General features: G+C 36.7%; 1 protein-coding gene across 2 annotated transcripts in view; it reads right to left on the bottom strand.

Moving 5' to 3' along the window:
- Nucleotides 1–6,728: 6,728 nt before the first annotated feature.
- Nucleotides 6,729–22,129, bottom strand: part of LOC148953436 (uncharacterized) — a 29,164-nt gene continuing 13,763 nt past the window's right edge. For both annotated transcript variants that reach the window (XM_089088532.1, XM_089088533.1), the window contains exons 2-3: nt 18,859–18,973; nt 6,729–10,060 (exon numbers count right to left, since the gene is read on the bottom strand). In XM_089088532.1, the coding sequence (XP_088944658.1) occupies nt 7,656–9,941 (2,286 nt within the window). In that variant the 5' untranslated portion in view covers nt 9,942–10,060; nt 18,859–18,973 and the 3' untranslated portion in view covers nt 6,729–7,655. The remainder of the gene's footprint in view (nt 10,061–18,858; nt 18,974–22,129) is intronic.

The following is a 22,129-nucleotide window of genomic DNA, read 5'->3' as shown; positions in this document are numbered from 1 at the left end:
TCCGTTAAATCGTTTGAATTTGTATAACAGTATTAGGACGATTTTAATACTGTATCACAGGTGTAAACAAGAGGTTACAAGGAAAAGGGCAACCAAATTAATTAGAATGTCGTTCCATAAATTAAAAAAAAATTGAGTAATCGTTAACAACGTCTTGGCTTTTTCTTTATCAGTCTAAGTAGAATCCTGGCAATACTCATGCAGCGTTTTGTGAAATCTCTTCTTTGATAGCGTAAATTTCCAGCTTTGGATAGTTCAGCTCTCCCATTAAAAATGCATTCCCTGCAAAATAGTTGCCAGAGATAAACCATTCTCACACAGTTTGGACCATTTCCTGATACGGAATAAATACTCGGGAAACACAGTGAAACGATTAATTCACTGACATGATTACTCTATGTTCTTTCTAGAGGGACATTCGAATAAAGGAAAATCTAGCTGTGCATAATACATTTGAAATTAGGTTAGATCCGAAAAGGGATATATAATAGCTTGAAAGACTTCAGCACGACTCAGCTGGGGCAATAAGAATTCATAGTTTGCTTAACTGAAAAGCTTAAAACAAATTACACAGAATGCCTTATGAAATGGGGTAGCTAATTACAAATCTAGAAGTTTAATGTTGAACCATGTTTGCATGGCGGGATGCCAAGACCTCTTCTTATCCCTAAAGCCTATTCCTCAAGCCCGTTGTACCTCCAACAATTGCCTTGATTTATGCTTACGACTGAAGCAGATTTAAAGTCATTTATCCAGGCAGCGTAACTAAATCTGCAAAAACCTCAAAGCACAAGAAATGCGAATTCGTGCGTCTCATGCCCAAAAAAGGAAAAGGATAAAATTGCATTCCTTGAATTCTTTAAAATTATACTGAAGCAAAAGAAGTGAATTTAATGCCTTCTACACAACACAAAAAATTGTCATTACATTAGTTATAATAACAAGGAACAAACAGTCAACTAACTAACAAGATGGAAAAAACGCAGATCGATCATAAATAGAGGACTCGAATCAAAACAGCTAATTAGATACAACTAAATTTACAATCAAATATACATTAACATTAAGTTAGCATCGTCTGGGGAAGGAACCTCCCATGCTAGCGATTTTTTGCAAAAAAAAAAAAAAACGACCAACAAGGTTGAAGCTCTTCCCTTCAAATAAAGAATATTGAAATTAAAAAAAAAATAAAAATACAGCAGAAGACCGGCCGGGGTACCCGTCACGGCATGAATTTTCACCCTACGGCTCAGAGATTGCTGATGCTTTAGTCCATGTATATTTCATTAAAGGCATCTGTTAATTCCTCAAACCGAAGATTCAACGGATACATAAAACCTGGGGATTGAATTGGATATAGAACTAGCAGCATTTCAGACACTCATGACTGGGCTGATTCCACAAAACAGGTTAAAATATAACTTTAGATGTAGGCCTATAACCTCTTAGAGGGGTAGTGGTATGGGCGTCTATGGAAATGATATCGTATAAGAGTTCCGTTTGTTGTATGTCTGTTCTGTCCCTATTTTTATTTTTTTTATTATTACTGATGATTATTAATTATATATATATATATATATATATATATATATATATATATATATATATATATATATATATATATATATATATATATATATATATATATATATTTATATTGTAGTTTAAGAAACTGCCTAGTTTTTTTATATAAATGCAGGGTTTGTAAATAGCAAAAATCCTTTGTTTATGAATAAAGAAACCTAGACAGAACGTTTACTTGTGGAAAATCCTAGACCTCAGAAACCTTTCGTTGTTTGACAATTATAAAATGTCAAGCTTGACATTTTATATACGAGTACTAATCAGCTGAAATTTGACTTTTCACTCAATTAACTGACTTAAAATTCCACGCAGAAACTAGAAGAATGGGGCTTGATGTTTTAAAGGAGGGGGTTGTCTTTCAATCCAGAAAAAGAAATTGGCTTACAGAAGAGCTTCACAGACGAAAACGAATGAAATTAAACCACTTTTTTTTACCACGAAACAATAGGAAATTAATTTCTCTTTATCCAGATATGATATTATTTTAAAAACCAAAAGTGCACTAATTTCAACTACCCCAGCAATGGCCTTTGTTATAATTGTCGTCTACTGCACGCTACATTTATTTCGTAAGGGCAGGGGGTCATCAAAACCTAGAAAAGAGCAAATCGCAAACCAATTTTTCTAAAATCCAAAAAACCTGAAAACACCATAGACATCATAATATTCACTTTCAACTCTGAACCCATCTAAATCCAATTCATACCTGGAAACCACTATTTTTAGAATCTTCCTTTGGGCTGTTTTCAAAATTATGAAGTTTTTAGGGCAAGATCCCATTTTCGTCAGTGTTGCCACGCTGAACTATGAATATGAATAAGTGTCATGTGTTTTAGCTTATTATTCACCCACATTTTTTTCTTTTAATTTTTAACCACTACCACCAAAGTGCGCGAGAGCACAGGATGGCTGGCCCCCAATTCCCATTGAACTTCCTGGCAGAAGGGTCACGAAACGGAGATCAGCACCGTCGGTTTGGACCTTAAGAGTCTAATGCCGTTATACTTACTTTTACTTACTTACTTACTACCACCAAAGACTGCACAACTGCATATGCCCTAGTCTTTTACATTAAGAATAAAATTCTCGGTTTCTGCTAATTTTTAAGATATATATGGTGTTTAATTTCCCAATTAGGTAATTTAAAGAGTCAGATTCACAGTTTAAATGTCCTTGGGTCGACAACACAAAGACTATACGCAACAGGATATTTTCAAACGCTACAGAATTCTTATCGATCGATATCGGTAAAAAGCCAATAATATCGAACTTAGTCGATCATTGGCAGAAAAATTAGAATTGACTCTGAGAAATATATTTAAGGTCGTTCGATACCTTCAAGGCATTAAGTTTGATACCTTAAATGCATCAAGGGGAGTGAAAATAAAATTGAATTGTTTGAATTGGGTTCAATCTTACATATCTTGATAAACTGGGAAAAAAAGAAAATTCAATATTTAATGAAATTAAATAAAAACAAGTTTTTTCAGCCAAGAGTAAGGAGCAACAAGACTACACAACCGCATATAGTTTTTTCATAAAAAAAAAAAAATTCTCGGTTTCTCCAAAGTTTTTATGACATTTATGGTTGTGCAAGCTCCCAGTTAGCTACTTTAAACAATGGAAATTCAGTTTAAATGTCCTTGGTTCTACAACACAAAGATTATATGCAATAGGATTGTTAAGTGGATTCAAAAGTCTAAAAAACAGCATTATCTACCATCTAACATTATTTTTCCTAAATGGATCAGTGCAACAGTAAACTAGGCAAAATAGAAAGGAACATTAATAAGTTAAAGTAAAGACATTAGTAGATAAGGGCACTTTTACAATCCATTACTTTCTTCCAAAATTATTCTTCCGTAAGTCTTAATCCCCAAGTTTTACGATCAAACCGCGTGTTTGCTGTGGCTGTTTCCAAATATGCCCCATAAAAAATGCATAAATTTTGGGGAAGCTTAAACACTATGTGGCAATATTTCCGATTCGCAGTTACCCTATAGATACTTATTAAATCCATTTGAATATCAGAAAATTGTCATTATGTATCACTAGCAACTTGTTTTCTAACATTAGGACATAGATACTTGGACATCGTGTTGCATGTAATCTTTGACTATATATTTTCGTGAGTGGAAGGGGGCCATCTCCCTAATTGGTCTGAGCAACACTCAATCCGGCCATAAAATTTATCAAGGCCAAAAATAGTTTGCTTTTAATCCACCTTAAAGGCCCGTAAAGTAGTTTGAGAACTGGTAACAATTGAAACTAGGGTCTAACTAAATTAACAGCGTCAATTAACTTTTTATGAAAACATACATATGTTATGACTAAAAAAGTTCATTCTTTTTACTTGCTGAAAATTAAAAAGAAGCAACCCCCTTTTGCGTTTGTTCTACTGGCTCAAAATTTGACACAGCAACAACAAGTAAATACAACAAAGGGTAAAAATATGTGGGACTAGTTGGCCGCTCCCTCTGATATACCCTTATAAAATAATATGATTGGCTAAAATTTAAAAAAAAGTAACGGTTGAGGTCCCAAAAATAAACCAACGGAATCAAAGCACACATTTCAACAGAGAAATATCGGATGGTAATCTTTCTCTTCCTTGTTAGTTCAACTGGGTAGCACTATACTCTTATTTAAAGTAGAAGTTTTTAATTTTTATTCAATCCCAAGATAATATAGGATGCGTTCAATGTAACTTTCCGCTGAATAACAATCGATAGTAAATACTAACAAATTATTCATACGAGGCTTCAACTTTGCTAATGCCAGATCAAAATTTGTCTTAAACAGTTCTGTATAACTGGTTAAATGACCAAAATATAATTTAAAATTATAAAAATATGACTTTTAAGCAGTTTTTTTAACACAAGAAAAGTCAAAAGCATTACCAGTCTATTATTAACATCTTCAAAATGTATGAGAATTGAGTAAAAACAAACACAGTAAAATATGCCAATATGATCAAATAACACAACTGATTCATAACAATATCAATGACACAATCATGACCGAATAACACAAACACACTTTCTTTGTCTAATTTTTATTTGATTGGAATAGATAATAACGGGGAGTAACAACAACCTTGCGTCACAGCAGTCAAGTTGACAGGAATCGAAGTTTGCTTCTACAGCCATCCTATGAAAAAAAAAAAAAAAAAAAAAATGTCTTCATGCGAGCGAAAATTCAAATCTCTCGTAATTCGGATCATAGTTGACAAGTCTATTTCTCTGGCGGCAAAATTGTATTCTTTTAAAATGTGGGCGAAATGCGATTCGATTTCGGATCATAGGTGAAAAACTCGTTTCTCCTGGTGACAAGATTGTGTTTAAAACAAATAAATAAAAAAAAACAATTTTTTTAACTGAAAGTAAGGAGCGGCATTAAAACTTAAAAAGAACGGAAATTATTCCGTATATAAAAAGGGCTGTCCCCTCCTCAACGTCTCGCTCTTTACGCTAAAGTTTGACTCTTTCTCACAATTCTATTTTTTTAAACAATGAAAAAACTTAGCGTAAAGAGCTAGACGTTGAGGAAGGGACAGCCCCTTTCATATACGGAATAACTTCTGTTAGTTTTAAGTTTTAATGTCGCTCCTTACTTCCAGTTAAAAAAAACTTGTTTTTTTAATTTAATTTTTTGAATTAATGCAGGTTTTGATTTTGGCTCACCGTAGATGAATAATTAAAACAAAATTTGCACATTAATTTTACTTCTATTTGGTTAAATGAATTTCTCAAAAATTGTTTAATTTTATTTACGAACGTTTTTATTAGTAATAAATATACGTAACTTACGAATTAGCATACGTAACGAGCTTCTATATTCATAGATTTTTAATACGTATGTTGTTGAAAAACTTTTTTTATTATTTAATTTCTGATCGTTTTTTAAATTATGCTGGGAAATCCGGTACCCCCTTCATAGCAATGTCCCTTCCCCCATGGAAAGATCCTTCCAATAGCCCCCGACCGACACCCGTCCCACTACCAGAAAAAATCCTCCTGAAAACGTCTGCATACTTCCCAATAACCAATACTATATGAAAACATTGGGTAAAGTTCATAACTTTCAGCCCTCCCCCCGGGGACTTTGAGGGATTAAGTTATCCTAAAAAACATAGTTATTATATTTTCGACCATGCCGAACAAAATGGCTATCTCAAAATTTTGATCAGGTGACTTAGAAAAAAAAATGAGCAAGGGAGGGAGCCTAGTTGCCCTCCATTTTTGTGCTCACTTAAAAAGGACACTAGAACATTTAATTTCCGTTCGAATGAGCCCTCCCACGATATTCTAAGACCACAGGGTCATTAAAATTCTATAACTTTTAGGGGGTGTTTCGCTTTTTTTGCGAAAATGAGGAAAATTTTCTCAGATTTTTTCGCGTAACTTTTAATGGGTAGGACTAAACTTCATGAAAATTGTATATTTGAAATCAGCATTAAAATCTGATTCTTTTGATGTATCTATTGGTATCAAAATTCCGTTTTTTAGAATTTCGGTTACTATTGAGTCGGGTCGCTCCTTACTAACTGTTCGTTACCACGAACTGTTTGATAAAGGTTGAAGTTTTATACACTCGTAAATATGTAGAGAAAAAAGTAGGTCAGACCCATTAGATGAATAGTCTCTAAGTATAAAAAATAAAAAGTCAGCTGACAGTAAAATTAGGAAGAAAGCAAGCAAGATATGACCAACAAACAAAATTACAAATAAATAGTATAAAAATAGTATTTTTATAAAAATATGTAAAAAAATAGCATTTATTTAAACAGTGAAAAACGGGTAAAAAAGTCTAGGTATTTCGATCACATATACAGCGATCGTCATCAGTTGAAATATTAAAGCATTAAAATTGAAACTAATTATTTTGTTTTGTATAAATATACAAAATAAATTTAAATATGATTTTGAATTGAAGTTATCAAGTATTTTGCAATAGTTTGCATCAAGACGCTGGGTAATTGTAGACAGAGAAAAGCCAAGACAGATAGTCCAAGTATTTCTAAATATTTCTAAATTATACTTTAGTATTTCTACTGATGACGATCGCTGCATATGTGATTGAAATACCTAGACTTTTTACCCGTTTGAACGGATTTAAAATGGATTTATCCCCATTTGAACGTTTACTTGTTCATAAGTGTGGCATGATGTTGAGTGCAAATTGGGCGAGGATCTTTATCCCCGTCGAATTCCTGCTTTCAGCAAAGTGAAAATCCTGAAAAATGAGCAGACGAAAAAGAAAAAAATAAGCAGAATTCTAACGCCATAAACAGATATGTCAATGGTGAACTTCGAACTGTGCAATGACTGAGACCTGATAATAATAATTTATATTGAAAAACTGTCAAAATGCTACCTTAAAATGTACATTTCAGTAATAATTATTCTTGCTTAACAGCGAGAATAATTCTTGCTTAACAGATTCGTCTGGAAGTCAGAAGCACTACAACCCTTCTGAAAAAGCTAGTTTTATTTTAATAATTTTAGATACACTGATAATGGCTAAAAAAGGGGTTTCAACATTGATCCAAAACAGAAGCAAATCCATATGGGAACTTTTTTTTTATATGGGAACGCCATGAAATCTGGCAGCTACAAATAAAATTCGTCACCTTTCAAAGCTTAGATTTATATTGACCACATTTCTACTGGTAGCAATTTTGAGAGACGCTCCAATTTGTTTTAGGATGAAGTGAAAGTGGTTGTTTTCTTTGGACAAATCTCCTTTATTAAATTAAAACAATGCTCATATATAAATAATTTATAGAGATATAATAGTTTGTATTAAAAAAAAACACAAATTTTCTACTTTAAAGTTATGTAAATTTTGGCTACCGATTCGCATGTAAGTCAGTAGCATCCCCACCCCTTCCAAAAAGTGTTTATTTGTATTTTATTTATATTAAATATAACAGTGTCAACCAGAGAAAATCAGAACGTTCCAACATTGACCGAAAAAAGTAATAAATCCATACGGAAAAATTTTCACTCGTAAGACGACGTGAAATGTGGCTGTAAATGCGAAATTTGTCTCCTGTCAAGAGTCTAGCTTTATATCGACCCCATTTGCAATGGCAGCAATTCAGAGAGGTGCTTCTTTTTGAGAGGATGAAGTGGAAGTGGCTGGCTATATGCTTTGGGGAGATCTGCTATTTTGACTATACAGCTGTGTTGAGATAATATTAGCCAGTCGTCATCAAAATCTAAAACATAACCAATCTTTCCATCAAGATAAATTAAACTTTTTATATTTTGTGGTTCTATAATTTCCCCACCGGTTTCCTGATTGAAAAGATCAAACTTCACTGGCGATTCAAAATTAATAAAAAAAGAAAAGTCCAAGATTTTGCACTTATAGCGCTGATGTGGCCTCAGTTCTTCAATTTGGCAAACTAATTCAAATAAGGTAAATAAATCTTGATTGCGGAGTTTTTTATCAATCGCTAAATGTATGAAATCACATTCGGTTTGGGCATGCCCTGCTTCAAGATACTTTTGATAAATCACAACACCTGTTTCGTTACTGAGGAGTAGCAACGCATTGGAGAGCGCACTGTTCTTATTCTGGAAGGCACATCCATTCGACCAGATGATAATCACTCTTAAACCCTTTTCAATCTCTGCTCTCAGGAATTCGATCAATACACTTGTGCATTCATTAGCGCCAAAATTTCCTTGCGTTTCATTCCACAAAAAGCAGTAAGCATCCTTGGATTTGAGGTCACAAATTGTGAAATTGTGAATATTTAGTTTATTTTTATGAAAAGACATGCCATTTTGAGTTCGGGGCAACTGTAATAATGGCTGCTGTTCAACAGAATAAATACCCATCACATCAGTGGCAGATTCTTCGTCTAATTTTTTTCTTTTTATAGCTTTGTCTTTCAACGACTGATGTCTAAGCCAGTCCTCTTCAGAAATATTTTTCTTTTCATAGGCAGCACATACATCACATACATCTTTCTTTGGCTTGTAAATCGCAATATTCAACGTATCAAGATATTGATCAAACAACCTCATTGATAAGCACTTTCTTTCTTTTTCCTCACATGATATCTTGTACAGAGAGTAGACATCCACTTTGGTTTTGAACTGAGGTTCAAGATAGAGCTTATTTACGAGTGGCATACTGTAGAAACCGGGTAGTTTGGGCAAGTCTTTTAAGAATTTGTATAAATGATCTCTGTCTTTGTCTGTGACTCTGCCTTTACCTCCATTTTTCCCTCTCGGTTTCGCCTTTTTCAAAGAAAATGCTCCATGATTATCACGCATTTCTCTCAACCAAGAAAGGACACGTCCTTCGCGAAGTCCTAAGGTACTCAAAAACATCTTTTTGCATACTCGTTTTTCAGTTCCACTATCGTCTTTTAAGTGATAAAAAAGAGTAATCATTCTTCGTGATTTGACATCATCAGTTATCAAAGTTTCAGTTTGTTTAGTTGTATCTGATTCAGTTTCGTTTACTTCTGTTTTATTAGTTGAGTTTAGTTGTGTCTGATTCGCTGTGTTTAGCTGGATCACATTAGTTGTGTTAAGTACTGTCTGATAATTAGTTGTGTTTAATTGTATCTGATTATTTGTGTTCACCTGTGACTGATTAATTGTGTTGATGTGTTTGTGATTAGTTGTGTTTTGTTGTGCATGATTAATTGTGTTAACTTGTGTCTGATTAGCTGTGTTTAGTTGTGTCTTATTAATTGTGTTTCGTTGTGTCTTATTAGCTGTGTTTCGTTGCGTTTTATTAGTTGTACGCTTACGCTTGGTCTGACGCCTGGTCTCAGTGCACCTAACCAATTCACAAACATAAATAGACTTTTGGCGGCCATCCATTTTCCAGAATGACTCAAATATTGCCATTCGATCCTGCTGAGTGAAATTTTTGCAAGAAAACAAGGCACTTTTCTCACACTTGCTCGAATTACATGGAGCACTCATTACAACAGCAGGTCGCTCAACTAGCTCCCATTTGCCATTAACTTTTTTATAGGCCATATAAGCTTTGCCTTGATCTTTCAACAGTTTATTTTTCTTTTTGATCCAGCTTTGAGTGACTTTGCCACTTTGGTCAAAGTCTGCTTCTACTCCTGTAAACGCACTCGAACTATTTTCAAAACTAGTCTCATTTTTAACCTCTTTATAAGCTTCAGTGACTGAATAATTCTCCAAATCCATGCTTATAGCAGTATCTAGCACACACTCGATTAAATCCTCAGGAATCGGTCCCATACTATTTGATAGTTCCTTAGCACAAGTTCTAACAGCACTTTTTACAGTTTCACTTTCCAGTTCAATCTCGTCGTCAGATATAGATCCATTGCTTTCAGAGTCACTACTCATGTCTGGGTATTTTAAGAACGTTAGACTTGATACCTCGTCTTCTTCTCTTTAAAGGGTTTGATTTACAACGTCAACTGCAGAAGAAAGATCGCTTCGTGCCGATTGCCTCGTCGATTCTTCTAAAAGAGACAGTATTATGCTTCATCAGCAACAATAATTCTTACTAAGGGCTCATTTACAAAACCCACTTTATCTTCATCGTTTCACTTCGAAACTAAGATTTCTTCAAAGCAATGTTATTCATTTCACCAAGGATTTAAGTTTATTAGCACCGACGGATCCCTCCTCGTGTATGTGACAGAGCTGAAGTACACCAACTATTCATAGCAAATAGAGCATTACAGCGAGTGCAAGTAAGTTGGGGAATATAAAGCATCTGCCTCCCAAATTAAGATCTTTGGGGCTCTTTACTGTGTTGGCGTAGCTTCGTTCTCAGGAAACATTGATATGTCAGTTATGTTTATTTATCCGATTTTTTTTGTACTTGGCAACACTAGTGTATTTCATTAGTATACTTTAGACAAAGAACTGTCACAACATAGGTAGTTAGTGGGTTAAGTAAATGAACCCTAAGAAAGGTAGGCCAATTATTTTAGATAGGTAAGATACCATCTTCATTATCTAAAAATTAAAAGATACTGAAACCTGGGATAGCCGAAACCATATTAAAATCTCCTACTAAGGTCTTTCATTGTATTTAATTCCTCAGAGAGAGGGTGCAAAACCAAAGAGGAGGGGGGAGAGGTGAAGAAAGAAAGGGGAAGATCAAGAAAGAGAGAAAAGAGAGTAAGCGAGAGAGAGAGAAAGAGACAGGAAGTAAGAGAAAGCTGGAGAGAGAGCAGAACCAGAGGCTGAGAAAGAATAGACGAACACACAAACAATTACTTGCATCAATGTTATGTGTTATCAGCAGTGCGACAGGGGGATTGCCCAATTTTCAGCCCCATCCTAAGGCAAAACACACTTAGAGCGCTAAAAACATATGAAAAATTTACATTCGATTTATTGATTAGTACATGAATGATGCATTAATGGTAAACATTAAAACCTCCGAGACATAAAATAATACAAAAATTCATTTAAATGACAACACAGTTTTACAGAGTAAAAAAAGATCGAAAACTACAAGTAAAAAAATACCCAACAAAATTGGGAGAGCCAAATATGCTTTATTTATTTTTTCTTTTATCATCAAAAATCACTACAATCCCCCAAAAATCAGAATATTCCCCACGAATTACGGACCTAATTCCTCGCTACGTCTTAACTATTGCCCCTTCCTCCCTCAAAGACAACCAAATTTCTAGTTAAATAGTATACTCATTTTTGTTTTCTTTTTGTAACATATTTCAGCACGCCAGGTTTATCATGAGTGTCCGATGTACCACTACTCGATTTAACCACTAGATTTTTTTTATATCAGTTGAACCTTCGCTTGAAAGAATTAGTAAAAAGCTATGATGGGATACGCCCCCATCCCCCAGGGAAACAGTTCCGGATGGATGACCAATGCCGACCGAGGCTGTTTTCCCAAAACTCGTTCCTCCACATCTTCTCCACCGGGTAATAAGAACAGAATTTCTTCCTGCTTCTTGTCATCTTCACAGCTGCTGGCAGGAGAGAAGATCCTCAGAAGGAGGTGAGTATGTGCAATTATAAAGTCATTGACGTCCCACCAAATTTTACCTTGTTTAAAAGTAATCTGGGTTTGCAAAATATAGATACGCTGAACCAAACTCGATATTTATTCTTGTTTCGTTTTTTTTTACTAAAAAATCTGTTTCGCAACAACTGTATGACACACCAAAATTTATTTGAGAGGCATCATTTCTATGGTTTTTAAGCGAAATTCTGCAAAAAAAATCTTTATCGCGCGGAAGTCCCCCATGGACACCAGTAGGGGGAGCAAGGGGGCAATGTCCCCCACGCCACAAAAGAAGAAGACATTAAAAATGTATCAATTCAGGGCAGCTATTGCCCTGCAGTGAAGTTAGAAATTTGGGGCTACAAGCACCCTTTTTGAAGTTTTAGGCACCCCTCTCACCTCAACCACAAAAAAAAATCCCCTTACCTTCCTCAGTAATAGCTGATGCGCAATTATACACCAGGGTACATAATTCTATTAGGTCTAGAAAATTCAACTTAATTACATGAAGCTATAAAATACTTTTTATTTAAACCGTTTATTTTATATGAATTAACTGCATCTTTAGGAACGAATGCACTGCCACGTGGCATAATGGCCTCGGAAACTGGGAAGCTCTACATATATTTTTTTTCTTTTTTTTTGATAATTTTAAACCAATTTTCTATGTCAGAATTTTCACCCGGTAGCATTTTGCCCGTCTCTGGGTCGAAATTATTGCTCAGTGCCACAAAATAGATACCACCAATTAGCTGGCGGTTCAATCTCTTTCGCTATAAAAATAGGGCACTAGAACTTCCAATTTCCGTTCGATGGAGCCTTCTTTCGATATTTTAGGATCATTAGTTCAATACGATCACCCCTAGAAAAAAGAACAAACACCCACATATCCGTATAGAGCTCGATCAGAATCCGCAAATCGTCGCTTGTTTTTCCGCTGCGGCAGGCCTTCACAGGACCCTGGCACCGTATGTCTATTTTTTCAAAACCATTGTTCATATCTAATTTTTTTTTATCTCTAATTCAGGTGCATAACCTTAATTTGATTAGTTTCACGATTGAAAGGGCTTGGTACACACGAAGCTAATAAGTTTAAGGTTATAGACCTGACCTGGAAATGGAAAATGAATATTGTCATTTATGTTTTGCCAACTGTAAAAAAAGAAAGAAAAAAAAACTCTTGAAAAACAGCCTTAATATCATTATTTTATGTAACTGAGGTGGGGGGGGGGTTACAGGATGCACCTGGATTAGTACATATCTTCAGGGCCGTTCCTAGGGTTGGTGGTGCCCGGCTGACAATTAATTACACCCCCCATCCCAACTCAAATATAAGCAAATAAAGCTGAATCAAAGTGAAAAATTGGTCAAAGCAAAGTGGGGTAACCCCCAGCCGCAGTACCCCCAGCTGCAGCGGCCAGGGCAGCTGACCCGGTCCCCCCCCCCCAGGAACGGCTCTGCCTACTTTCAACTGGAAATTGAAAGACGGCTTTTAATATGTCAATGATCGTTAAGCGGGATGAAAACTAGAAATTATTTTTTGTCACACCACGAAATAATTTTTTAACCAAACTTGACAAACTACAGAAATATACTTAAACTTATTCTTCATATCAAAACACATAGGTAATGTGGGATGATTATCTGGCCCAATATAATAGATACGCCTTGGCTTCGTGTTGAGATTCTTAATTTGCACTAAGAAATATCACTGAAGCACCACCCAAGATCTTGATGGGGGTAAAGGAAGCCCATTTCGTAACCCCATGGAAGATCCAAAGAAGCTGATAAAAAAAATCCAAAAATGAGAAATTGAAAAGGTATTATTATTTTTTTTTTTCTATCGCACTTCTTTCGAAAATATATTAACACCCCCTGGCAGGATCAAACCATCATAACCTACATCTATATGATACCCCTTATGGGTTCAAGCTTCATTTATCCATCTATGAATACACCAAGGCTATTTAAAATCAGGGAGATCTTTGGAAGTTTTATTAGGGGGACAGTAGAAGAATGCAACTGTGAACAGGCTTCTGTTGATGTTTCTGGTAACAAAGAGAGTTAAACTGGGTTTCTGTATGTGTACAAAGATTTCTAAACACAGAACAGGGGGCACCCCCTCCTTTTCGTTTTGTATGACTCTCTTTTGATACTAATGTTAGAAACGAATTCAATAATACATCATATCCACGGTTCAAACCTTGTAAAATCGTATTAAAAGTATACAAACCTCATAGACAAAAAGAATTCTGTTTGCCCTCATAGAACAGTTATCATATGGAAAATAGGAAAAATAAAAGAATAATAGTTGAAAAAAAACAAGCTGAAAGAAAGCGAGAACATTTCAATCGCATTTTATTTTTATTGCAGTTTTAAACATTGGAAATTATTAAGAATCAAAGGTCCGAAAAGCAACAATAAATAATTAGTAGAACCTTGGTAATTATTATGCTAATAAAAATCAGTTTTAAATATTTGGGGATCACTTGACGTGTGACCAAACAAGAATCTTTGAATAGGATGGGACGGAGGAGTTCTAACCTGTGTGTAACCTCCGGTGGCTTTACGTTGTAGCGAGTTTGTAGTGGTAGTAGCCATGCCAACAAATGGCCATAAAATGGCCATGCCATTTTTAACAGCCATGCCACCAAAAATAAATAATTTTTTTTAAACATTCAATTTAGCCCTCTATGGGAATATTGTACAATGTGACAAAAGTAAAAACTGAGGAATATGCAAGGAAAGTACTTTTGGCACCCTCAGTCAAGGCCTTCATGTTTCAATTTCTTGTGATATAGTCTAATTAGGAATGGAAAATGTGGAAGGACAGCGTATTTGAATTCTAAAAGTTATATCGCATTATTCTAGAATTTGCAAAAATTAATAGTAGATACTGTTGTGGTTTATCTAAAAGTTATAACTGACAAACACAGGAAATAAATTTTTAGATTTTGCACATATGTTATGGCATAAGGCCCCTAAAAACTTAGGACACAATATACAACTAGTAAACCTTTAACCTAGCTTTTTTCTCTTAAGTAGTGACAACTGAATTTCCTTTTTAAAGGAAACAACAAAGGCGTTTCCACAGATACCTCCCTCGGAAGACCACTCCTAATGGAGGTTGCAGCATCTTACAAAGCTGTTTTTCAAGTAGTTTGTGGGGGGGAGGGGGGGGGGTCCTCTTATACATAATTAGACCATTCCGTATTTCTATATTTTTTCCATGTTAGCTTGGCGAAGAGTGGTACAAGTCGAAACGGCTCGTCGACGGTCATGTGGTGAACATAATGGTAGAAAATAGTCTTTGGTGCAAGATTAATACCACCCAATTAAAGGTTGTCATGGTGCCCGAATAGTGCTAAAACCCACCCTGGATGCTCAATTTTGGGGCCTCTAGAAAAAAGAAAAAACATTCCAGAGAAACTTGAGAAAATTTGCCTATAGGAACTGTAGATAACACAAGTACTTTCGTCACAAGCCTTCTTGGGTCGATTATACGAGAAAATGATATTTTACATAAATGTATATAGAAAAATATAAATGTATATAGAAAATATAGTAAAATGACTATAGGCAAATAGTACTGTGAAACTACTCACAGTAAAATGATATTTTACTGTTTTTAGGTAAAACGACTAATATTTGGCAATATGTACTATTTGGCATATACTGTGTATAATAAAATATTGCAAAACGTGCAAAAAAATCTCTACTTGCCATAAATCCACTCTCAGAGCGTATTATTACCGCCCGCTCTAAGGGTTCCATTGCTAATATTTCCATCATCGAAGTTTATGCCCCCGACTCTTCCCGGAGTGACCAAGATGCAGAAGACTTTTACGCCCAGCTCCAACACACCATAGACCAGGTGCCCAAGAACGATTTTCCTTTCGTCCTTGGGGACTTTAACGCTATCGTCGGACAATCAAATGCAGGATTCGAAGATGCAATGGACAAGTTCGGACATGGGCGACAAAACCTTAGGGGGGAAATGCTCATACATTTCTGTGGTGATAACGAGCTTTTCATTAGCAACACAATGTTTCGACACAGAGAATGCAGAAAGGTAACATGGTGATCTCCAGATGGCCTAACCTCAAATATTATTGACCTCATACTGGTCCTCAAGCGTTGGAAGTCGTCAGTGCTGAATACAGTATCTTTGGCTGGTGGTGGTTTTGACGCAGACCATGTTCTAGTCATGTCAGAACTCCTTATGCGCCCCCAAAAACCCTAACCACCCAAGAAAAGCAACCCAAAATACCGTGCCGATTTCCTAAAAAACATTGAAACAAGAAACAAATATAAAACCTCTCTCTCGAATAAGCTGTCAATCCCAACCACTGAGGAAGTCGACCGTCTGGTTGATGAAAGCACCTCAATCATCAGAGAAACGGCTAATGAAATCTTAGGAGTACAGTCCCGCTCTGATAAACCTTGGATCACACACGAAATCATCGATATATGTGCTGAAAAACGTAATCACGCCAACAAACAAGACCAACAAAGACAGGATGCGTGAATACAAGAGGTTAAAACGTCTAGTGCAACCCTGTTAGATAAACATGGACAACTTATCACAGATTCTGAGGAGAGGCGGGAACGCTATAAGGAACACTTTTGCCAGAAACTGAACCCCACAATAACCCCTAACCCTTTTAACTACCGGAGTACCCAGTAGATCCAAGTCCACCACCATTACGAGAAGAGGTAGTTGCTGCTATAGAATCCCTGGAAACAAATAAAGCTCCCGGCCCAGATGGCATACAGTAAGAGCTACTTAAGTCGAGCCCAGAAGAATTGGTAGACATCTATCATAAAGTCACGGTAGGCATCTGGGAAACAGGCCACTTCCTCAGATCTTGGGCAAAAGCCATGATTGTCCCCCTTTACAAAAAGGGTGAAAAAGGCGACTCTAATGACTGCAGACCAAATAGCATGACAAGCCAACCGGCAAAGATTCTCATGAAAATCCTACTTGACTGACTAAAATCCCTGACATACCTAACTTTAGAGGAATATCAGGCCGGCTTCCAAAGTGATCGATCTACTATAGATCATGTTTTTCCACCTGGCAACTGATAGAGAATAATATAGAAATTGCGAAAGAACTGCTCTTACTTTTTGTTGACTTTAAACTGGCCTTCGATTTAATATGGCACAACGGGCTTTGGCACATACTTCTGCATTGTCGAATCCCCAAAAACATGGTAACGTTGATTGAAGATATGTATTTGAACTTCTGTAGCCAGGTTCAGACGCCTGAGGAATTGACAGAAGAGTTCCAGACGTCAGCAGGTGTTCTTCAGGGTTGTCTCCTATCCCCTCATCTATTTAATCTGTCTTTAAATGCAGCTTTATCACTTGCTAAAACCACAGACGGTGCATCCATTGGAGGGAAACTTGTCGACAAATTAGCATACGCTGACGACGTCGTGAAAATTAACAGGCATGAACATCTCTAAACAGACACAAACGAGATAGTGTCAGCAACCGAAGCCCTTTGGATGGTTGTCAACACAACAAAAACAAAAGTCATGCAGGTATTCAGAGACTCTGCATCCAGAGCCATACAGCTAACCATAAAAGGAGAGCAAGTTGAAAATGCAGAATCTTTTATCTACTCCGACAGTCTTTTAACCTCTAACAACGATTGCTCAAAATCAATTAAGTAGACTGGGCCTTGCAACCAGCAGCTTCAAGAGTCTATCATCAATTTGGAAAAGTAAATTACTATCAAAATCATTGAAGGCCTGGCTCTTCAACTCTCTCATTATCCCCATTACTATGTTTGTAAGTGAAACGCGGTCAATTAAAGCTGATGACAAAGGTGAATCTCTGTATTTGAAACAAAATGTCTCCATCGCATAGCAGGGACCACCTACATCGACCGAGTATCCAATGAAGACCTCCGTAAACTCCTCCACTGCTCATACACTATCATGGACCGAATTAGAAGTCACCAACTCCGCTGGCTTGGTCATATCCAACGAATGTCGTCAAATCAACTCCCCAAAATCACGTTTGAAGGATGGGTACATGGCACATGACCTCGGGGCCGACCTCAGAAGATATGGTACGACAACTTCAATTGCAAGAGCGTCCCCCAACTCCTGCTTTTTGCACCAGATAGAACCGAATAACGTCGACATATTCAACAACTAGTGAGAAGAGAAGAAGCCCCAATACAGCCACAAAGGCTGGATGGGATATATGTCAAGTAAGTCAAGATTATAAAATAACTTCATATTTCCTACCAGCCTGCATTCCTGAAATGAAATCTTATGATGCTATATAACTTAAGAATGGGTAAAAGGGTATTGGAGGAGGAGATTAACGTCGCCCATATACCAATATGTATGGAGTCCTGGTGAATTAAATGTTTCCAGCACAAAACTCCTGAAACTACTCTCAAATAAGTTTCAATATGACATCCCAAGGGTTATCTCTGCCAAAGGTTATGTAACAAAATAATATGTTTTTATCATCAAAAAACAATAATTGTATTCCTAAAAATAATTAACCTTGCCTGTCTTTAGCTGTTTTGCAGATATTTTATGGGTTTTCCCCTGATATTAGGCAATTGTGCTGAGGTATGCCCTTATTCAAGTACATGTTTATAGTGGTATCAACAAAGAAGCCCTGTTTGTATTCTCCTCTTGCTAAAACATTTTTTGTCTATTTAACAATCTGATTTTTTCTTTTCTTGCTTTCCTTTCATTGTCAAACCTTGACAATCACTTTCTTGAAAGGTCACAAAACTCAGAAGGTAAATATCACAAACATAACTAGCAACTCACCTCAGCCTGCGAAATGCTGTACTGGCTGTATTCAGGACCACCAAGAACAAGAATTAGTAACAATATTAAAGATTTGAATTCAAAATGGTAGCACTTGTAGAATCACGTTTACCTTTAAGGAAGGGGAAACTGGCCATGACTGGGACATAAAATGCTCTAGTACCTTAGCTCAGACACACAGTTCTCAATAGGAAGGGCTTTCAAGTATATTCCCCTCCATTATCCAAATCTTGACAATACAATCCATGATTCTTTTGTTTTTTCATATAATTTGACTTTTTTAAACATTTTTTTTAATGTGTCCCCAAATGTTGTAAGTATATTATAGAAAATTAAAGTTATATACCTGTCTGCCCAGAGGTGAGATTACCCCAAGCCCCTCCCCCAACCCATCTCTTTCAAAATTTGAAAACCGCAAACTCTTTTTTGCATTTAATGACGTTTCCTAAATGTAATTAGAACTTACCTCAGCATACGAAATAATGCACTGGCTATTTTCAGGATTGGCAGGGGCAACCATTGGTCACAAACTGGACAGTTATAGCTCGATCTTAGTAACAAAAACTACCCTTTTTGAGACCCTGAAATTAATTATAAATGTGATTCAGCATGAAAAGCATTTCAAAGATCAATTAAGACTCAAGTTTTTGCATACCTCCTAACAGAGAAACCCTAGCCTCCAAAACAATCTGACAATCCTATACTAAGGAAAATTCAGAAAGAGAAAGTAAAATGCATAAAAATCTAGATTATTGCTATAAAAACAAAAAACTTAAAGCAGCTGTTGGATCATGGACACACAGGGCACGTAAGGCATGCATGACAGGGAGCACATACAACATATGGAGTGATGAGGCCCATACCTTCAGACTGGTTCAAACGACTTTCCATTCTCTCTCTAAAAAACACAGCTCTTAGGTTTTCAACACCTCACTCTTAATTTCCTAACCCTATCGCTAACCTGACCAAGACTTTCAGACCAAGGTCACAAAATAATATTATTATAATCAATTGTTCATAAAACAATCTTCCAAATTGAAAATTTGGTACTTGTATGATTTACCCCCTTCAGCTCAAGTTGTTCATGCATTGAAACACTGTAAACCAGTTTCTTTCCCTAGTTTCTTTCAATTTAGCGTGAGAAAAGACAAAGAGACGTGACAGAATAGATGGGAAATGTATAATCTGGGCTATATATTTGCAAATTCGGGGGGGTGGGGCTAAAGTATTTACACAGTGTGAAGTCAAAAACAATTCTTACTTCATAATATCAGAATTATTGTAGCTCACCCATTTTGTATGTAAACCCGCTGTACTTTAACCCCCACCCCCTCCTTATGTGCATAATATATAGCCCAAATGTGTTTCCAAAGTATTATATGTTCATCATACTTAGGTATATTTTATTAGGATTAACCTAACTTCACTTCTTGAGTGGAAGGGGGTATACCATACAAGTACCAATCTTTATGAAAATGCATGATTTTTTCTATAGGGAGTAACCAAACTTTGAACTCTAGTTACCATATCATTGGACATATGTCTACTATATATGCACAAATAGGGTGATACAAATGGAACGACTCACCCCCTCCAAGATTTGTCTAAAGCACTCCTCTCCCCTTAGGGGGGGGGAGGGGGGGCAGTTAATGTTTTACCCACATTTCTATATGTAGGATATCCCTTATAGGGTGAACCAGGGTAATTCCGGACACTTTGACCTTTTTTTTCTATTCAAAAATTCCTCCTGCCAGCAGACTTAAAATCTCGTCGTAAAATCGGATTCGTATGAAAGTTCAGACTGTTAGCTTTCATACAAGAGCTAGAAACTTCCGAAATGAGAACTATAAAGGGGGTTGGTGACCTGATTTGAAATTTTCCCACGGTGTCTGGAATTAGCCACCAATAAATGGGTAATTCCGGACGAGGTCAATATCTTTGTACCTGAAGGAGTAAAAAATCTTAGCTTTGGTTGGTGATATAAGCACCCGAGAATCTATATTTCTTCCAAATTTCATGCACGTACCTTCCGAACTAGCTATTCAGCTTTGCAGTCGTGATTTTGTTTTTCTGATAATCAAATCTCATTTTTCCAATGTGTCAAACCATGGATTCTCACGATAATTTGATAATAAAGTGATTATACCACCACGAGCCAGCATTTAAATAGTCTTCTGAAGGCTGGGGGACCTGAAGGCCTGGGCCTTCATCTCCTGTAACTACAGAATCCATCTGCTAACTTCCTTGAAATTCGTATATTAAAAATAAGGTAAAAATAATAAACAAGACGACTTCAAATACTGATAAAAGCAAGTTTAAAAGCAAAACACAGAAGAACTAGGTGATCGCTACTTTTTTCCATAGCTTTTCTTCCTTTCCTTGTGGCGTTTCACCATTTCGCGATGCTCGCTTATACTGAAGGGTCCAGTACCCTTCAGAATGAGGGGCCCTCCCAAGATAACCTCTTCTGCGACGTCTGTGATGTCATCGTTCTTCGGCCAATTAAACTCGTACGTCGCTGCTGATTCAAGCTTTGAGAGCTTTATCCTAACGACCCCTTCATCAACAAATTCAACAATTTTGCCAAAATAAGGTGAGTCGTCGTAATACACAGCATAATAATGGTTAGGATTCGTTTCGATCTTTTTCTTGCTAGGGCCAGGCTGATCGAGGTAATCAAGAACACACGTCTCTTCAAGAGAAATGTCATCATCGGTGTAAGCGTACGGTATCTCGGACTCGCTTTCGGTGTCAGAAAAGGGAACTGGGGAGGTCGCTTCTCGTGAGAGATTCATCTTTTGCTTTTGGTACCAGAAGTCTGGGTATCACCGGTTTCTTTCCTACACCCTTTTTCCTGTCTGCCTTTTCCTTTTCCTCCTGCTGCTTCTTAAGTTGCTCTAAATACACCTTAGAAGTGATCACTTCAGCAGCTTTCTGAGTGATCTTTTTCCTCTGCCCTGGTTCACTTCTCGGCTCTCTTCTGACACTCTCTAACAGGAGCTCTTCAAAGGTCTTCTTCATTGGAGTTGGTGGTTTCTTCTCAGGGGAAGAAATGTTAACGTTGACGGTCAGATTGTCACTTTCTCTCTGGACTCTAACACTAATCCTATCCGCTGTTGACTTCTCTGCTTGTTTCTTTGCTTGTTCTCTTTCCTTTTCTTCAAGAAAGTCATCGTAAGCCCTGAGTTTCTGCGGGTCAAACTGCTCTCTGTTGATTTTCGCATGGTTGGCTCTCTCTGGTACACTAGGATCATAAACTCCAGTTGATGCAAGGGCTTTCTGAATTAGAACTGGATCTGCTTGTTTCCAAATTTCACTTATCACCTTGACAAAATCTGCTTTCTGTAGCTTCTCTCCAACATTTTTCCTTGCCCATTTGGTTAGCCTTTGGTCATACGTGGTTTTGAAATCCTTGAAAACGCCAACGTCTAAAGCTTGAAGCATGTGTGTTGTATGGGGTGGCAGCTTCAAAATCGTGATGTTTTCGTTCATTGCAAGCTGCACAACTTACAGCGACAAATGAGAGCCATGACCGTCAACAAGAAGCAGAACTGGACGTTCTTGCCCAACGCTAGGAATGAACTGGCCTTTGAACCAGTTGTAGAACACGCCCAACGCTTGTAGAACACGTCAGCCATCATCCAACCCCTTTCTGTGGCAGCATATGAAGTGTCATGCAAAGCGTCATCGGATCTCAAAGTGGACCAAACAAATTTGCCTTTGAATGTGATCAGGGG

Source organism: Artemia sp. Qi Xiang Cuo, chromosome 4 (genome assembly GCF_049724085.1).
Source record: "Artemia sp. Qi Xiang Cuo chromosome 4, ASM4972408v1, whole genome shotgun sequence".
NCBI lineage: Eukaryota > Metazoa > Arthropoda > Branchiopoda > Anostraca > Artemiidae > Artemia > Artemia sp. Qi Xiang Cuo.
The sequence above is the reverse complement of the archived record's forward strand: the minus strand, read 5'-3'. Positions and strand labels throughout refer to the sequence as shown.